At 38.3% G+C, this 16962-nt stretch overlaps 2 protein-coding genes across 6 annotated transcripts in view; one reads left to right on the forward strand and one right to left on the reverse strand.

The window, feature by feature from the left end:
• The window catches only part of RUNDC3B (RUN domain containing 3B), a 116701-nt gene that overhangs the window by 79493 nt on the left and 20246 nt on the right, over positions 1-16962 (reverse strand). For all 3 annotated transcript variants that reach the window (XM_072651600.1, XM_072651599.1, XM_072651598.1), the window contains exon 2: positions 7790-7905. Coding sequence is in view for 2 of the 3 variants with exons in the window: in XM_072651599.1 (XP_072507700.1) it covers positions 7790-7905 (116 nt within the window). In the remaining variant the exon portion in view is untranslated. The remainder of the gene's footprint in view (positions 1-7789; positions 7906-16962) is intronic.
• The window catches only part of ABCB1 (ATP binding cassette subfamily B member 1), a 198381-nt gene that overhangs the window by 27395 nt on the left and 154024 nt on the right, over positions 1-16962 (forward strand). Inside the window, exon 1 of one of the 3 annotated variants that reach the window (XM_072651586.1) lies at positions 11972-12245. The exons of the other annotated variants lie outside the window; for them this stretch is intronic. Within the exon in view, the coding sequence (XP_072507687.1) occupies positions 12231-12245 (15 nt within the window). The 5' untranslated portion in view covers positions 11972-12230. Of the gene's footprint in view, positions 1-11971; positions 12246-16962 lie in introns of those variants that run through there. 3 annotated transcript variants of the gene reach the window in all.

The following is a 16962-nucleotide window of genomic DNA, read 5'->3' on the forward strand; positions in this document are numbered from 1 at the left end:
TCCAAAATCTATTCTTCCTTTTCAACAATGATCTCTGTGTTTCTGCATGTGTGTGTATTAAAAATAGTTAAAGCAAGCAAGCTGAACCTTTTTGCCTCTGATTTGCACTGCCTGAAAAATCTGAATAATCACTTTAAACATTTCTGAACACTCAGCTACTTTCCTGCAGCAGCAGTCACTGCATGAAATTATGTTGCAGAAAGATCTTGGTCTATAAAGGATACCAAGGACAAAAGCCCCCCAAAGTAAATTAGCCATAGAGGGTATTACTGGATTACATAAAAGACTTTCCTCACTCTGAAAATGGAGAGAAAAGATATTGGAGAGGGAGGAGGTTTGTGGAGTGGAGTAGAAAGGACCAGTTGCCTGGGAGTCAGTACAACGGGACTCTGGTTCTAGCCATGTGAACCAGACAAGGCACAAACCTCCATTTGTCCATATCTGGAAGAGGAGGAATTGGGTCCACTGACTTGGAGAGTCTGCAAGATGGAAGGGAGCTCAGAAGCCATGTAGCACCTTCCTATCCTGAGCAGGAATCTCCTCTCCACCATTCTGAGAAGCAGCCATCCAGCCTGGGCTAGAAGAGTTCAGGCAAAGGAGGCACTCACACACTTTCAAAGTGGCTGTTACACTTTGGGACAGCTTTCCTTGTTAAGAGGTTATTCCTGAAATGGAGTCTGAATGTGTCTTTGAGATTCCCTTCCTTTGCTACTGTATCTACCCTCTGGGGCCAAGAAAACCAAGTCTGATCCCTCTTCCACACAACTGTTGTTCAAATACTTGAACCTATCTTGTTAAACCCGTCTTCTCCAGAGCAAAACAACACAGCAAACCTCATCAGTTCTTTCAACTGATGCTCACACGTAGTCCTAATTCCTATCCCATTAATTATAACGGCAATGACTGTTACAACAATAATAACAAAAGCTAGCCTATAAAAGGCACAAAAGGTTTGCAAAGCACTTTATAATATCTCATTGAATCCTGACAACAATCCTGGGCAGTAGGTGCTATTATTATCCCCATTTTTTTTAAACAGAAGATGAAACTGAGGCAGTCAGAGACAAAGCGACTTGCCCAGGGTCACACAGCTCAGAAATGGCTTGGGTCAGATTTGAATTCAGGTCTTCTGGACTCCAGATTCAGTGTTCTACCCAATGTACCATCCAGTTGTACCTAGTAGGTATTTAATAAGTCTGTGTAAATTTAAATTGACTATAGAGCTCAACATTGTATGAGGCCCCCTTCGACCCTAACTTTCTGTGGTTTCATGTGTCATCCATTTACATAAGCAGAAAAAAAAATACTGAAACCACCAAGTCATTGGAGTTTGGAAAGGTTACTAACACAGAGAAAACCAGCAGCAGCAGCATACCAGAGATAGCACAGGGTCACTTACCACAGCCTTTCTAAATGAAGCCAATGTCTATTTTTAGCATGAACCAAAGGGTATGACGGTGGCATAGTTGAATAAAAATAACACATCACACCATCAAAGTAGAGATGCCAGGAGGATGTCTAGATTCTAGCCCATGATTGGAGTGAGCTGCTGAGAAAAGAAGGTCCCAAAGTTACTGCGCTGAGCATGGGATAAGCTCAATCTGCTGGACCATCACTGAAGCTGCTCAGTCAGTGCTCCCTGAGTTATAAGGGTGATATACCTACCATGCAGTAAGTGACCAAACCACAAGCATGGTCCATGACATAAATAACCTATCCAGAGTTCATAAACAGCATATAACAAAATCTAAGTACTATCTAACATTAATATTTTTGACTGACTGTTGAAAACTTATGTTCATAGAGCATTTGGGGATTTACAAAGCACTGCTTCACAGCTGCTAGGGGAAGGTAGATGGTGAAAATATAAACTCTGTTTTACATATGAGGAAACCAAAACTGAGTGATTTGTCCATGATTATGCAGATGATAAAATTGAGATTCAGATAACACATATCATCTTGCTTATGACAAATCAGTGACATACCAAGGATTTGAACACAGGTTTCTGAACTCTACCTCTAATTCCCCCCACCCCCACCCCCCACTGAACTATGCTGTTTCAAAGCACAGTATAGTTTTCTGTTCTGAATTCATGTTCATTTTTTGGCATTACATTTTTTAATTGCATGGATAGTTTTAGATAATGAAGTAAAGAAAGCACCACCCAAAGTCAAGCTCACAATTTCTATAACTTTACAAAAGATTTCTTCTAATGTTCACATTATCCAGCTGTATATAATGGAAAAGGAAACCCCTCCAACAGCTATTTTCTCTGCTTATACAAGCAAACTAAAGGACTTTACTGAAATGACAAAATGTAACAAAATAGGAAGAGAAAAAAAAAAACTTTCACATTTATCCAGATCCTTCTCTTATCCAAGATCATTGGAGAACAAAGTTTTCCAAAGACATAAGATTTTCAGAAAAGCCACTGAGCATTTATTAAGGACCTACTATGTGCCAGGCACCAGGGACACAAAGCCAAAAGAAAAGATAGTCCCTGCCCTCAAAAGCTTATAGTTTAATGGGGGAGACAATATTCAAATAAGTTTGTGTGAAAAAGGCATAGACAAGACAAATTGTGACAAAGGAGCATCTTCTCTCATTCTCCACTCTGTCATCACCCACCCACTCCTCAAACCCTTGTAGTCAGGCTTCTCTCCTCACCTCTCTAATGAAACAATTGCCTTCAAGGTCACTAAAGACTTTCCTCTGACCACATTCAAGGATCCTTTTTTTTCCCCCTTGCCTTCATTCTCCTTAACCTCCTCATAACATAATGTTCCCTTGATTATCCCCTCTCCTCTTTAGAGAGGCAGTGGGAGGTAGTTAAAAGAGCACTGCACTTGGATTCAGGAGACACCCGGGGTTCAAATCTTGGCATTACCACTGACTACCTCTTTGATCCTGATTAAATAAAGCATGTCACATTTCCAAGCTTTAGTTTGCTTCTCTCTAAGATGGGGATAATAATACCTGCTTAACCTTCACAGGGAGGTTATGGGGAAAATGCTTTGCAAACTTCTAAACACCGTGATATGTGAGCTATTTTTACATCATGATGGTGTACTCTCCTCCTACTTCTCTGTCCATTCTTGCTCTATCTCGATCTCTTCTTTGTCCTTTTAAGTATGAATGTTCTCCAAGGCTCTGTCCTTGGTCCTTTTCTCTATTCTATCTATATTCTCTCCTCTGTGATCTCATCACAACCATGCTTTCAATTATTGCTTCTACACAGATGACTTATCTCTCTACCCCCATTCTGTCCCTCTTCCAAGAAGTCCACATCCACATTTCCAAGGGTGTTTCCACCTGGATGTACTACTAGACCCTTGAACATAATTTTTCTCCTTTAAGTTTGTTGTTCTTTTTCTTGCAACTTCTCTACTTCCGTAAATGGCGACACCATCCTCCCAGTCTCAGAGACTCATGACCTTGGAGCCATCTTTGACATTGCTCTGTCCCTCAGCCTATATATATATATATATCTGCTTAGCTGTCAAGTCTTGCTATTTCTACCTCCATGGTCTCAATTGGGCCATACACCTCCATAACTACTGCAATCATCCTCATTAAGGTCTTCTCCTCCTCTTTCCTGCATTCCTATAATAGCTTCCTAACTGCCCTCCCTACTTCCAGACTATCTCCTCTCCAGTCCAGCTTCCACACTGCTACCTGAGTCACCATTCCAAAAGCACTACTATGATATTGCTGCTTCTCTACTCAAAAACTTTCAATGACTCTCCATTGGATAACTCCTGATTTAGTCATTCAAGGCCCTCTATCATCTGCCATGGTTGGTGTGGGTGATGTTCTTGGCCCTACCAACCTACCTGTTCAGACTTACTTCTTACTCGATGTTCCTGTGCCTCTAGACAAATACCCAGCTCTCTCTTTCCCTGTGCCCTTCTCTAGTTTCTGTGCTTTTGCTCATATTATCATCTTTGCCCGAAATGGATTCCCATAACATTTCTACTTGCTGAAGTCTCTCCCATCCTTCAAGGTCCAATTCACATACCATTATCTTCTTGAAGTTTTCCCTAACCAACTACAGGGAAAGTGGTCTCTTCCTTCTCAAATTTCTTATAATATCTTACTTGGATTTCTTCTTTTCACTGATCTTACCCTGCCCTTATAGTACAGGTATAGATGGACTTATCTTCCTCCCATACCGCAAAGACTACTCTCCTTGAGAGTAAAGCTTAGGCCATCTACATTTTTTTATCTCCAAGGACTGGCCCAGTGCCTTAGATATAATAATATACGGTGGTAGTGGTGGTGGTAGCAGTAGCAGCAGTGGCTGTAATGATGATGATGGTGATGATGATAATGGTAATAAATACTGAACTGTTTAACGAAGTTACATTCAAAGTAAAAATAAGTTCATTCCAAATAAAGCTCATGAATTCTCATATGAATAAAGGATGTGAGCTTAGGTCATGTACTCTGTGAAAACTCTTTGTCACTGGAAACATAGAAGGGAAGATTCCATGGATGATCATCTTTAAGGGATATCATAGATGGCATTGCTGGATTAGGCAAGATGTTAGTAACTGGTAGCCTACATGGTAGTCTACTTCCCGTATCTCATTTGGTCCCCATAACAGTAAAGTGCTACAGGTCTTAATTAACCACATTTTACAGATGAAGGTGAAAGACAGCATGGTACAGTAGACAGAGAATTGGCTGTGGAGTCAGGAAGAGCTGGGTTCAAGTCCTACCTCTCACACGTATTAGCTGTGTCACCATTTAAACCTTTCAGTGGTTGGCTTGGTGGTGCCCACCTGTAATCCCTGCTACTTGGGGGCCTACATTCCATTAGCTCAGGTTAAAACTATTGGGTGCCCACACTAAGTCTGGCATTAATACGATGAGCTTCTGGGAATGGTGAGGGAAAGGTAACAGGTTGCCTTAAGAGGGACAAACTCAGAAGGCAGCAAAGGTCTAAGCTTCCATGATGATTAGAGTAGCCCCTGAACTTGTGGATGAAGGAGGGAGACCCCAAAACAACAACAATGATTTTCAGCATCTCAGGCAACTCAACAAACACTAGAAAATTATAAAACTAAACCTTAGAGAGGCTAACAGTCACACAACAAATAGTAAATGGTGGAAGCAGGATTTGAACCCACACCCTCTTGCCTCCAAGCCCAGGATCTCCCTACTCAAACCTATCACCTCTCTTTGGATTGGCCCTGCAAGGTTCCTTTTAACTTTAAGATTCTAAGTCTATGCTTCTAAATTTGTGATTTCAGGGGTTTTTTCTTCCTAGATACTGAGGGTCATCTGTCAATGAGTGAGTTATGCCTATAATCTGATTAACATCAATGGTCAAAGAACCTTTTGGACCTCCTTCAGTTTCTTCATCTGTAAAATGAGATTGTTTGACTAGCTGATTTTCTTTCACATCTGTAGCTATGATCCTGCCATAATCAAAGGAAGCAAGCCTCTCTTTCCTTAATATCTAGGATTTTATAAAACAAGTTATTCTTTCAGCTTCCCACTTTACTTGTACTGAAACAACCTACCACATGTCAAAGGTGGCTTGCATCTTCCCTAGGAAGATGTTGAGGTAAATGAGGCATTCCATCTGGAACCAAGAAGACCTGCCTCAGGTACTTACAAGTTGTGTGACTCTAGGCAAGCCATGTAACCTCCCTTGACCTCACTTTCCTCAACTGTAAAATGGGGATAATAAGAGCACCTACCTCCCAGGACTGTGAGGATAAAATGAGATATTTATAAAGCACTTTGCACACCTTAAAGCACTGCATATATTCTAGCTGTGATTATCATTATTATTTTCTGACCCTAGCACTTTGGAAGACACAGTAGTTTCAGAAATATCAAACACAATAAAGCCAAGAAAATATAAATCCTGAATTTTCATCTCTGTCAAGATGCCAAGAATTATTCAGATTTTGTACAACACCATGAAGTTTTTCAGTTTATAAGACAGAAGAGCTATGAAAGCCACCCCAACTGCCCCCCCAAATGAAAAGTCATTTATGAGCCATTAGAGAACTAAGCAGTGGAAAATAATATATATTATCCTTTAGAGCAAGCCCCTTTAAAGACCCCCTTTCCCAAAGCTATGGATCTTTTATTCCGCAGCTCATACCTCTACTTATCTCAATCTTGTAATGACCTAGGATGACAGTAAGTCACCCCAAAGACAATGGCAAAAACACAAAGTAACAAATTATCAACCATGTACCATTATTCTTTGCCTATAAAAGGAACATCATTGAAAATACTGTCTTTCTTCCTGGTCCCACCATATAACTTGCAACTACATAGTCACCCAAGAGTTCTCACTTCCATCATTCTCCTAAATTAAATTTATTTAATCAACGCGGAGAGTGCTTATGTTGATATTATTAAAAGATAAGGGAGTATCTTCTGAAATAATTGCTTTTGCTAATTAAAAAATAAACAAATGGTCATCAGAGAGGGAGTCACATTCTTCTGTGGGTCCAAGCTCTTTAGGGTCCACCTGACTTCTTATATTTTTTTTCTATGATGTTATAAGCTGCATGCATAATTATGGGGGTTCCATTTAGGGAAGGGAATAAGCACTTACTAAGGAACTGTGTGCCAGGCACTTGCTAAGTGCTTTACAAAAATTATCTCATTTGATACCTGCCCTATAAGGTAGGTGCCATTATTAAACCCATTTTACAGAAGAAGAAACTGAGACAGACAGAGGCTAAGAGACTTGCCCAGAGTTACACAGCTGATAACTCTTGGAGGTAAGATTTGCACTCAGGTCTTCCTGACTCCAGGAAGTGCTCTATCCATTGTACCACCCAGCTGCTTTCTTAAAGACTTCTTAAATCAACTATATAATAGAACCTAGACACTTTGATTCTGTGTTCTTTTTAACATCCCCCCAAAATACAGAAAAGTTATTATTTCTACATTTAGACGGCAGAATACTAATTTGCATTTATCTTTGAAACTACCATTAGCAGTACAAAGGTAACCCAAGAAAATCCCACTTTTCTCTAAGTAGAAATATTATTTTCAGTTTCCTTCAAAAACTTAAAGAATGACAATTTTAAAAGAACTTATTGCATGTCAAAGATAATAAGATCTTAAAAAAGAAGTTATAATAAGATTTATACTATATAATAAATGTCATGAAAATTCTTTATTTTACCTGTATATATGTAAATTGTTTGCAGCAGTATCTGATAAGACATTCTTCCTTTTTTTTTAAATTTCCTGGTACTTTTAGCATAGATATTTTCTTTTTATAAAGACTGCTTTCTTAATCAATAAAATTCAAACACTACTGATATAATCCTTCTCTTATCCAGTGACACCACATTTATAAGTTTTCAAGTCCAAGGAAGTAGAGGCAAACCACAACCAATAGCCCCCAAACCTTCATTTTGGAGGTATCTGAAGAGCTGCTGCAGCTGGCAATCATCCCTTACCTATATTTCAGTTATTACATATTGTTATTTACACCCTAGCTTGGATGATGGTTTCTTTTCTTAGGGAAAATAGCTTTCTTTCACCTTCTCCTCAAGAAATATACCCTAGTTTCTGCTTTTGTCCCAGGGATGAGAGTGTGTCTGAGAGCACTGATTCAATAACTTTTAGAAGCAAGACCCTTCATCAATTACTCTCCAGCTCCGAGCATTTATATCAGTTTCTCATTTCTCAGGGATGTAGCATTCTCAGTCCCCAGCCATGATCAATTATATAGATTTTAAATGTTTAATTCAGAAGAAAAAATGCTGGGGTGAAAGAAATGAAGTGGGGAGTTGGTATTTACCTTTTAGCCGATGACTTAAAATCTGTTCCAAAATAGCAGCAAAATTGTTAAATTCTGGTGATGAGTCATCAATCGTCTCGAAACAGGATCGGTCAATGAGGGTCTTGACGGAAAATCTAGGATGAAACAATGGCATTACTTAGACTTTTGTTGTTTCATTAACAGGAGTCAAGTTAGAGCATTTATTAAGCACCTAATGTGTGCCACACACTGTGATAAAGTGCTGGAAAAAGGAAAAAGAGAGGAAAAAATATTCTTTTGGGGTAGAATAAGTTAGAAGGGTAATAGGATGCAAATATTCTACTTAGATGTTTGAAGAAGTTGTAAATTATATAAAAATATGGAACACAGACTTGGAGTTAGGAGAAGCCTAAGTTCAAATTCACCATCCCTGCATGTATTAGCCACATGAATAAGTCACAGTCTCTCTGAGTTTTTTGTTGTTCAGTCATTTCAGTCATGTCGGACTCATTGTGACCCCATTTGGAGTTTTCTTGGGAAAGATACTGGAATGGTTTGCCATTTTTTTCTCCTGATCATTTGACAGATGAGAAAACTGAGACAAACAGGGTGAAGTGACTTGCCCTGAGTCACACTGCTAGTAAATGTCTTTGGCCAGATTTGAATTCACGAAGGTGAGTCTTCCTGATTTCAAGACATTTCAAGGTTCTATCCACTGCGCCCTCTAGCTGCCCTTCTGAGCTTTAGCATCTTCATTTGGGAAAAGGGGATAATGATAACTGTAAAAAACCTAGCTGACTAGGAAGGTGGTAAGGATCAGATGATAGAGCATATATAAAACATTTCAGAATCCTTAAAGTACTCTACATCAGCATTAACTGTCACTATTATTTTAAAGGGATACTCATTCTTAGGAACTGAAGCAGCCTCATAAATTTATTCTCCAAACAGAAAATGCTCCCTCTAAGTTATTTATTTTATTATTCTGTCAGGTTCTTAATTTGTTCTGTGCACCTAATGGCAAAGATTTCAATCACTTATCTATTCAAGGCATAGACTGAGTGAATTAATCAGCTCCACAAAAAAGCCCTCTGGCCCCTTCCCGGGTATAATTTTTGAATGATACAATCAAGGGCTACTGAGTTGGACCTCAAAAGTCAAGACATTAATATCAGAATTTTGAGCTTTATGTCCACATATTTTGACACTAGTTTGGAATATAAAAGAAGATAATTAGATGTGAGCATCTTGGCAGCCCCGTGCAAAGGTTTTTATGAGCTACAGGTAAATGGAAATTAGCTTTCTTTTTCTACTGCTTTATATTCTTATAAGTTATGTTTTCAAGCAAAGGTTAAAAACTTTTAAATTGGGCTAATCTCATGACAAACATTGGTTGAACAGCCTCTACCAACCAGAATGATGGTGAGGCATCTCATTCTGAGTTGAACTCCTTATGAAATCGTAATGTTAATTAAAAATGATAAAATTTACCATTTGTAAAAATAACCATCTTTTAAAAGACAGGAAAACTACATGGTTGGTCGAAGACTGATTTTTTTAACCCATGTGGCAGAACACCATTATTCTTGAGTTCAAAATGGGGGATTTAAGCAAAACTTCAACTAAATTTAGACTGTTATATAGTTGATAAAAGTGGCTTTCTAACCATTTGGCATTTCTGATTCAAGATTTGTTATCTTGTTTTATTTTCCCCCTGAGACTGATTTCCCTACTGAGTCATGGTTATATATCAAAACTTTGCAAGAAAATTATAGTTAAATCAATTAAAAAAAAAGAAAAAGAAAAACCAACTGAACAGACATAGTTGAGTGACCCCGTGCTTCCAGGTCAGTAAACATTTCCCATAATGAATGAGATGAGTCTGCCTCATCTTCATTCTGGCAGATAAATGTTTGGTCAATATCACTAGCTGTCATTTTTACTATGATATCAGTTCATTTGGTGCCCAAAGTACAAAATGTGAATATATAATAGATTCTCTCTTGAGCACTAATTCCTATGGAAGACAAACTTTAAAACATTGGATTGTCATCTTAAAGATTATTTCCTACTGAAATGGCATGTAAAAATATAGAGTTTAAGGTGAGGTAACCTAAAGGGATATTGAATGAGATATCTCTAGTCCCACTGTACACTAGCCCTGGACATCAGAAGTTTGAGGGTAGGCTGTTATTAGCACTGGGGAAATTTAACAAATATATATAAATCCATAACAGGGCCACTGGAAATTGATAAGCTAGTGGCAAATGGACAAATGAACCATCGCTCATCACCCTGGAACCATAGCTAATTACAAACGTGTTAAAGCTTCAATGTGCTTCCATATGGTAGTAGTAGATGCTAAAAAAATAAATAATTTACTTGATCTAACAAATCACAGAAGAGATTTAAATGGGGAGTAAAGATGGAAAGGACTAAGGAATTAAAAAAAAAAAACCTGGACCAGGACAATGTGTTAGCAAATCAGGATCTGAATAAACCTGCTGCTCTCTTCTTTCTCCTTCTTGCCTTTTCCCTCAGGACACAAACTACTACTATTTAAGGAAAGATATTAATCGAGATATTAAATTTCCAAGGCATCAGGCCACTCAAATCCCTGTCCAACTACTACAGCAGTGGTGTCACTAGTTATGAGTCAGATGGTTCAGAAATTACCTGGTTACATATAATTACTTCGAAAATTACTTAGATCTTTCAATTGTGTTTACAGCTGTCAGCTCATGGGAAATGAGTTCCATTTACAGATGTGAGCTCCCTCCATCCATTTATCAGTTTGATTCTCCGAATCACTTGTAAGATTTTGAAAGGCATTAGCATTGTGTTTTAATAGAAACAGAGCACCTATTTAGGGGCTCAAGGGTGCAAAAATCTACTATGGTGTGGCATACATTTTGAACCTGGTGGCATACATTTCTAAACAATACATTTACTGAGGGGAGGGAGAGTGGACTTACATAACAAATTTTGAAAGGAGTGGAGCATTCATCTATCTGGATTACCTAAAGTGCTTAGAGCAGTACCTGGCACATCGTAGGAGCTAAAAAAATGGTAGCTATTATTATTATCCATATACAGATGAGTGAAGAGTTAAATAGATTCAGAGAAAAGGAAACAAAGGTGGTGCCTGAGGGAATCTTAGGGCGCCAGCTTAGCAGAACCAATTCTGTACTGCCCATCAGGGGATTCTCTATGAGGCTTTGCCAGGAGTTCCTTGCTGCTTCTGGAAAACAGACACAGCAGACACAGGATCCAGCTTGCATCTCCCAACTACGTCAAGAGTTCTTTAAAAATGCTTTAGGTACCAAGAAGCAGCCGGAAAGTAAGACACTGCCAGAGACTTAACTGGGTTTTGAGAGACATTCAATCCTTGGAAGTGTAACAACTAAGTTCATGAGTACTAACTAGTGAGAAGATTCTTTTTCTAAATTAATTTATTTTCAATTATCTAGCATTTATTTTCCCCCCTCTTCCTTTCTTGAAAAAAAAGAAAAAGAAAAAGAAAATCCTCGTAACAAAAAACTTCCCCAAATGGTCATGTCAAAAACCATGTCTCATTCTGTATATTCCATTGTCTCTTTATTAGGAGGAGGGTAGCATTATTGATTATCATTCCCCCAGAACAGTGGTTGATCATTGCTTTGATCAGAGTTCTCAAGTCTTTCAGCCTTGTTTGTTATTGTGCCTGTTATCATATAAATTGTTTTCCTGGTTCTTATCCAGCTTAGATTTAACAGACCCTCTAAATCAGGGCCCTTTTTGTGTCACGGACTGATCCCCACCCTGGCCAGTCTGGTGAAGTTTATGGACCCCTTATTACAAGACCATTTTCAAATAAATAAGATTATGAAGGAAACCAATTATATAAAAATATAATAGCTAAAACATTTTTTTTAAAAGTTCAAGGTCATGGGCCACAGGTTAAGAATCCCTGATCTAAATAAAATGCATGAAAGTGAACACAAACACTTCCATAATTAAAAAGTGCTTAGTGACTGAAAAAAAAATCATTAATGATTTGGTATCAATTTGAGAGGAGATTTTTATTAGGAGAGTGACCCAGGCATCTCTGTGGGTACCTTGGGTTGCCACAGTTTAGAAGAGGCATTCAGTGATGTGGCAGAAGGCATCCAGAGCAGGGCAACCAGGCAAGTTGGGCCTCAAATCTATGCCATAAAAGGGTCAGTTAAACTGACGATATTTGACCTAAACTCGAGAACATTCAGCCATAACAGGATTGGCTGTCTTCAAGAATTCAGAAGGCTGCCAAACAGACTAGGGCTGAGATTTGTTCTGTTAAACCTCAGAGGGAAGAGGCAGGGACAATGGGTGGAAGCTGGAAGAGAGGCAAACTTGGCCTGGATGTCAGGGAAAACTTCCTACCAGAGCTCTCCCAGTGTGGAATGTGCTGCCTTGGAAGTGACAGGCTCCTCTTTGCTGGAGGTCTTCTAACAGAGGCCAGATGAGCACTTCTCAGGTATGTCATTGGGGCATTGGAACTCAGGCTGTATATACACTGACGTCGCTTTAATTCTACTATTTGGCAACATTTAAATTCAGTTGAACTACATTCTCTGTCAAGCCAGGAGTCAGGATAGACAAGGGCTAATTAATTCAGCCATCCTGATGTGCAGATCTGTGCCAGGTCCTCTGCAGTACTTTTCTTATGGGATCTCAGAGGCTGTACAATATTTTTTAAATTCGCTTATTTTTAATGTTACTATAGGAAGCCTAAACCCTTAAGGAACCTTTGCCCAAAAGAAAGATTACATCCATCCCCTGTCTTCCTTTTAACTATTGCTCCTCAAGAAGGTGAACAGAAAAAGGGGGTGGGGGAGGAAGCCGTAACAAAGAGATGAAACAAAAACAAAGAATTGGAACCAACAAATTTTTCTTCTTGATAATAGCCCCGATGTTTACTTAGAGGGAAGGCAGAGCTTCTAGATCAAATAAGTTTTGGGAATAATTTGTGAATTTTAGCCATGGATAAGAGTTTGTCTCTAGAAAAATACATATGGCAAAAATTTCATGAGGTCAGATGTTATTTTAGAGGTCGGCGAGAAAAAAGGCCAATCTGAATTAGAGGCTATAGTGAACAAAGGATAAGAGTATTGTCTGGATGACAGTTTGTTTCTTTTCTGTCTGTTCCAAGTCCCAGGTGATCCTAAACTTCACCAATTTCAGAAATTTTATCACTTTACCCAGGGATGGTCAGGCTCTGGCTAACTAATTCATGCTAAGCAAACACACGGGAGTCTTATTCACAAACAAGAAATGACCATTTATTTATCTACAATAGAAAACATGACTTAAAGCCTGGAATACCCTGTACAGTGGTCATTTCTAAGTCAATTCGATAAGTATTTGTTCATTTATGTGTGCTTAGTGAGGGTACCACCTTCTGAGGTATTAGTGACCTAGGAAGCCTGATTAGTAGCAGAACATTATTTGTTGAGTAAGAAACAAAAAGGATCAGAGCATTCTTAAGTGGTGTTTGCAGTGGAAGCCTCGATAAAAGTCCATTCCTGCTATTGGATTGTCTACCACAGATACTGGACCAATTGTACATGGTAGTCACTCAAACAGGTCGTTAATCTCCAGTTTGTGTTTTGGGTATCCAAGATCTACTTAAATGTGTTATTATGCTATCTTTCCAACATATCTGCAAGTTATGATCTCCATTTAATCATTCAACTTATTATCACCTATAACCACGATCCATCACCCACTAATTACTAGCAACTAAGGAAGTACTCTGATAAGTTATACAGGGGAAAAGAGCACTGAATTTTAACTCAAGAGGCTAACATCCTCTCTCAACTCTTAGCTGTGTAGTCATAGGCTCACTAAACCTCAGTTCCATATCTGTAAAATGACAGTAATGATATCTGTGCTACATACTTCACAAGGTTGTTGTGAAATAAGGTAAAACACTATATAAGCATGAGCTGTCATATGGACTATTACCTTCAAAGATGTTTCCTTCTGAGCTTACTATGATGAAATTGGTCTCAAATACACCTTTGGTTCCACATCTTAAAGTATTCTATAAATGACAGCTAATAACTGACACTTTACACCAATTATTTCATCTAGCCCTGTCAACAGCCTTGTGAGGTATGATTACTACACATATTTTGATCCCTATTTTACATTTGAGGAAACGGAGGCTCACAGAAATTTAGTGATTTGCTCAGGGTCACATAGACAGCAATACTATGGAGTCTGTAGTATCCTCACTTATTGCCTGAATTTCTTATTGTACCTTCAAGAATACATACTTTGGGCTTACATCTTATATCAGCGGAATTTGAACCTGGCTCCAGGCCCAGGTCCTGATATTCTTCAGGACCAGAGAAGAATCTGCTATACTATACTACCAATTATTAACTTATTGTTAGGTCAGTGTGTTCTTGTTGTGTTCATTCTTCTTTTTCGAAGAGGACCGTGACATCAGAGAAATGATGACATGACTTGTACTTGACTTTGATTTGAGTGAGTGAGGGCTGTGCAAGGTCAGCAGCCTCATTTTCTCCTCCTGAGTCATCTGGATCCGGTGACCAGATATTCAGCTAATAGGAGAGATGATGTTTGAAGAAATGCTTACTTGTGTCAGTAAAGCTGTCTACAACAGCCCCTTAGAGGAATTGCTTTAATTAATGAAAAGTCATTTGAATTCCTATGTCTTTGTTTGGTTAGTTAACTTCTGAGTAGTACTTTGAGACCACTTGAAAATTGTTTTTCTTAAATAGTTGGAACAATTTTGCAGCTCCTCCCACCCCCACCTTCCTTCCTAGTGGGAGGGTGGGTGAAAAAAGGGACAAGGAAAAGCAAACCAATTGTCAGGATTCATTTACTTTGTAAAACCCCTCCCTTAAAAAAAAAAAAAGACAAAATGAAACTGTTATCCTAATTTGGAAATGTTTTCCAAAGGACTGCAGAGCATGTTTATACATTTGAAGATTTATACAAATTAAACAACAATGATCCCCCAAATTAAATGGCACATGGAAATGTATGGAAGCATTGTACAGTGGATAAATAGCCAGTCTCAGAAAGCCCAGGGTCAGCTCCTACGTGTGGGACCCTGGAAGTCACTTAAACTTTTCTATACTCCCAGGCAACTCCAAAAGACTATAACATCTGTTATTCTGCATTAGTAGGTGATATTTCCTTCACCAATAAAAGTATATTCGGGGTACAAAAAGAAATTAAATTTTTATGTAAAATATATAGCTAGGTAGTGCAGTGAACAGAATGCCAGGCCTGTGGTCAGAAAGACTCATCATCTTCATGAGTTCAAATCTGGTCTCAGACACTTACTAACTGGGTGACCCTAGGCAAGTCAATTAACCTTGTTTGCCTCAGTTTCCTCATCTGTAAAATGATCTGGAAAAGGAAATGGCAAACCACTCTAGTATCTGCCAAGAAAACCCCAAATGGGGTCACAAAGTGTCAGTAAAAACTGAACAACAACAAATCAAATAAATGCCTTAAGTTATCACTTTGCTAAATTTCATTTGTCAAATTCTTACTTCTTATAGCACAATAAACAGCTATTCTGCATAGAAACATAGTAACATCTTTGAGGTCAGGGGCCATCTTATTAATGTTTACATTTGTCCCAGCACATTGTATATACATAATAACATATCTCTCAAAAAGGTTTGGCAAATGAATCGATGTTGACATAAGTAAGTCAAAAGCATGTATTCTTGAAGGTACGATGAGAGAGTCAGGCAATAAGTGATGATACTACAGATACTACATGAGTAAGTTTTATGCTTCGGATTTAGTTTCCTAGCGTGGAGAACTTGTATAAGCCACAAGGAGAGAGAGGATGGGTTCCAGGTTACCTGAAGGTATCTTTAAAATCAAAGAAAATGAAAACATGCAAACTTCACAGAGCACACAAGGTATCATAGAACAGGAATCCTGGAATGGGAGAGTCTGCTGTTAAATGTAGTTGTGTTTGTCCCCTTGGCTTTAGTAAAGGGTAAAGAGTGGGGAGGGGTTGAGGCGTGATCTGTGATACCATGCTGATGACCCTAGAGTGACCCACAGGATCTGGATTAATTAATCTGTATTAAAATCTACATTAGGAAAAGAAAATCCCCCCATATTTTTCACGTGGTCCATGTAAGCAGTTCCAAGAGAGTCTCATGTAAAATTTAAATGCCAAAGATCTGCATTCTTTTCTGCAATTTGGAGAGAGTTGAAAGGATTTTTTTTTTTTTAAGATCCTTATGACCTTTAGAATATGTTCTCATTAAAAAAAAAAGATTTTCCCCTTTAATTAGAGAACAGAAATGTCTAACTCTATCTAAATCAGGGATTCTTAATCATTCTGGTGTTATGGACCCCTTTGGAGCCAATGGACTCCTCAGAATAATGGTTCTAAACTCACAAAATAAAATATAGGATGACAAAGGGATGCAAATATAGTGAAATAAGTTATCAAAATATCTTTAAAAAACAAGTTCACAGGTCATAGGATCAGAACTTCTGACTAAATGAAAGACTTGTTTTTATCAAACAAAATTTTTTAAAACATTAAAAAAATATAGAGCCCTGAGTGAGTTGTAATACTGCTAAAAGCCAGGACAGTTAGGTAGAATATTGGGCCTGGGGTCAGGAAGGCCTCTGTTCAGATCTGGCCTCACATGCTTGCTAGCTATATGACTTTGAGCAAATCATTTAACCTCCATTTGCCTCAGTTTCATCAACTGTAAAATGAGGACAATATCAGCAGGTACCTTACAAGGTGATTGTGAGGATCAAATAAATATTTGTAAAGCATTTAGCACAGAGCCTGGCACCTAGTAGGCACTATATGAATGTTAGCTAGTATTAGCAGTAGTAGTAGTGCTAGTAGTGGTAGTAATAGTAGCACTTTAAAGTTTACAAAGCACCTTACCTACATTATCTCATTGAGTTCCATAATAGTCCTGTGATAACACTTATAGGTAGCATTATTTTCCTTTGTTTGATAAAGAATATGAGGCTTACAGAAATTAAAACATTTCATTTTTAAGCAACACCATTTTTCCCCTCCCATAATTAACTGTCAATATATTTCACAATGTTTGAAATATTTTAAGTCAAAGGTTCTTGACCTTTTCTAAGTATCATAGATCTCTTTTGGTTATGTGGTGAAGCCTATGAGGCCCCTTCTCCGAATAATGGTTTTAAAT

This window comes from Notamacropus eugenii, chromosome 3 (assembly GCF_028372415.1).
Source record: "Notamacropus eugenii isolate mMacEug1 chromosome 3, mMacEug1.pri_v2, whole genome shotgun sequence".
NCBI classification, from domain to species: domain Eukaryota; kingdom Metazoa; phylum Chordata; class Mammalia; order Diprotodontia; family Macropodidae; genus Notamacropus; species Notamacropus eugenii.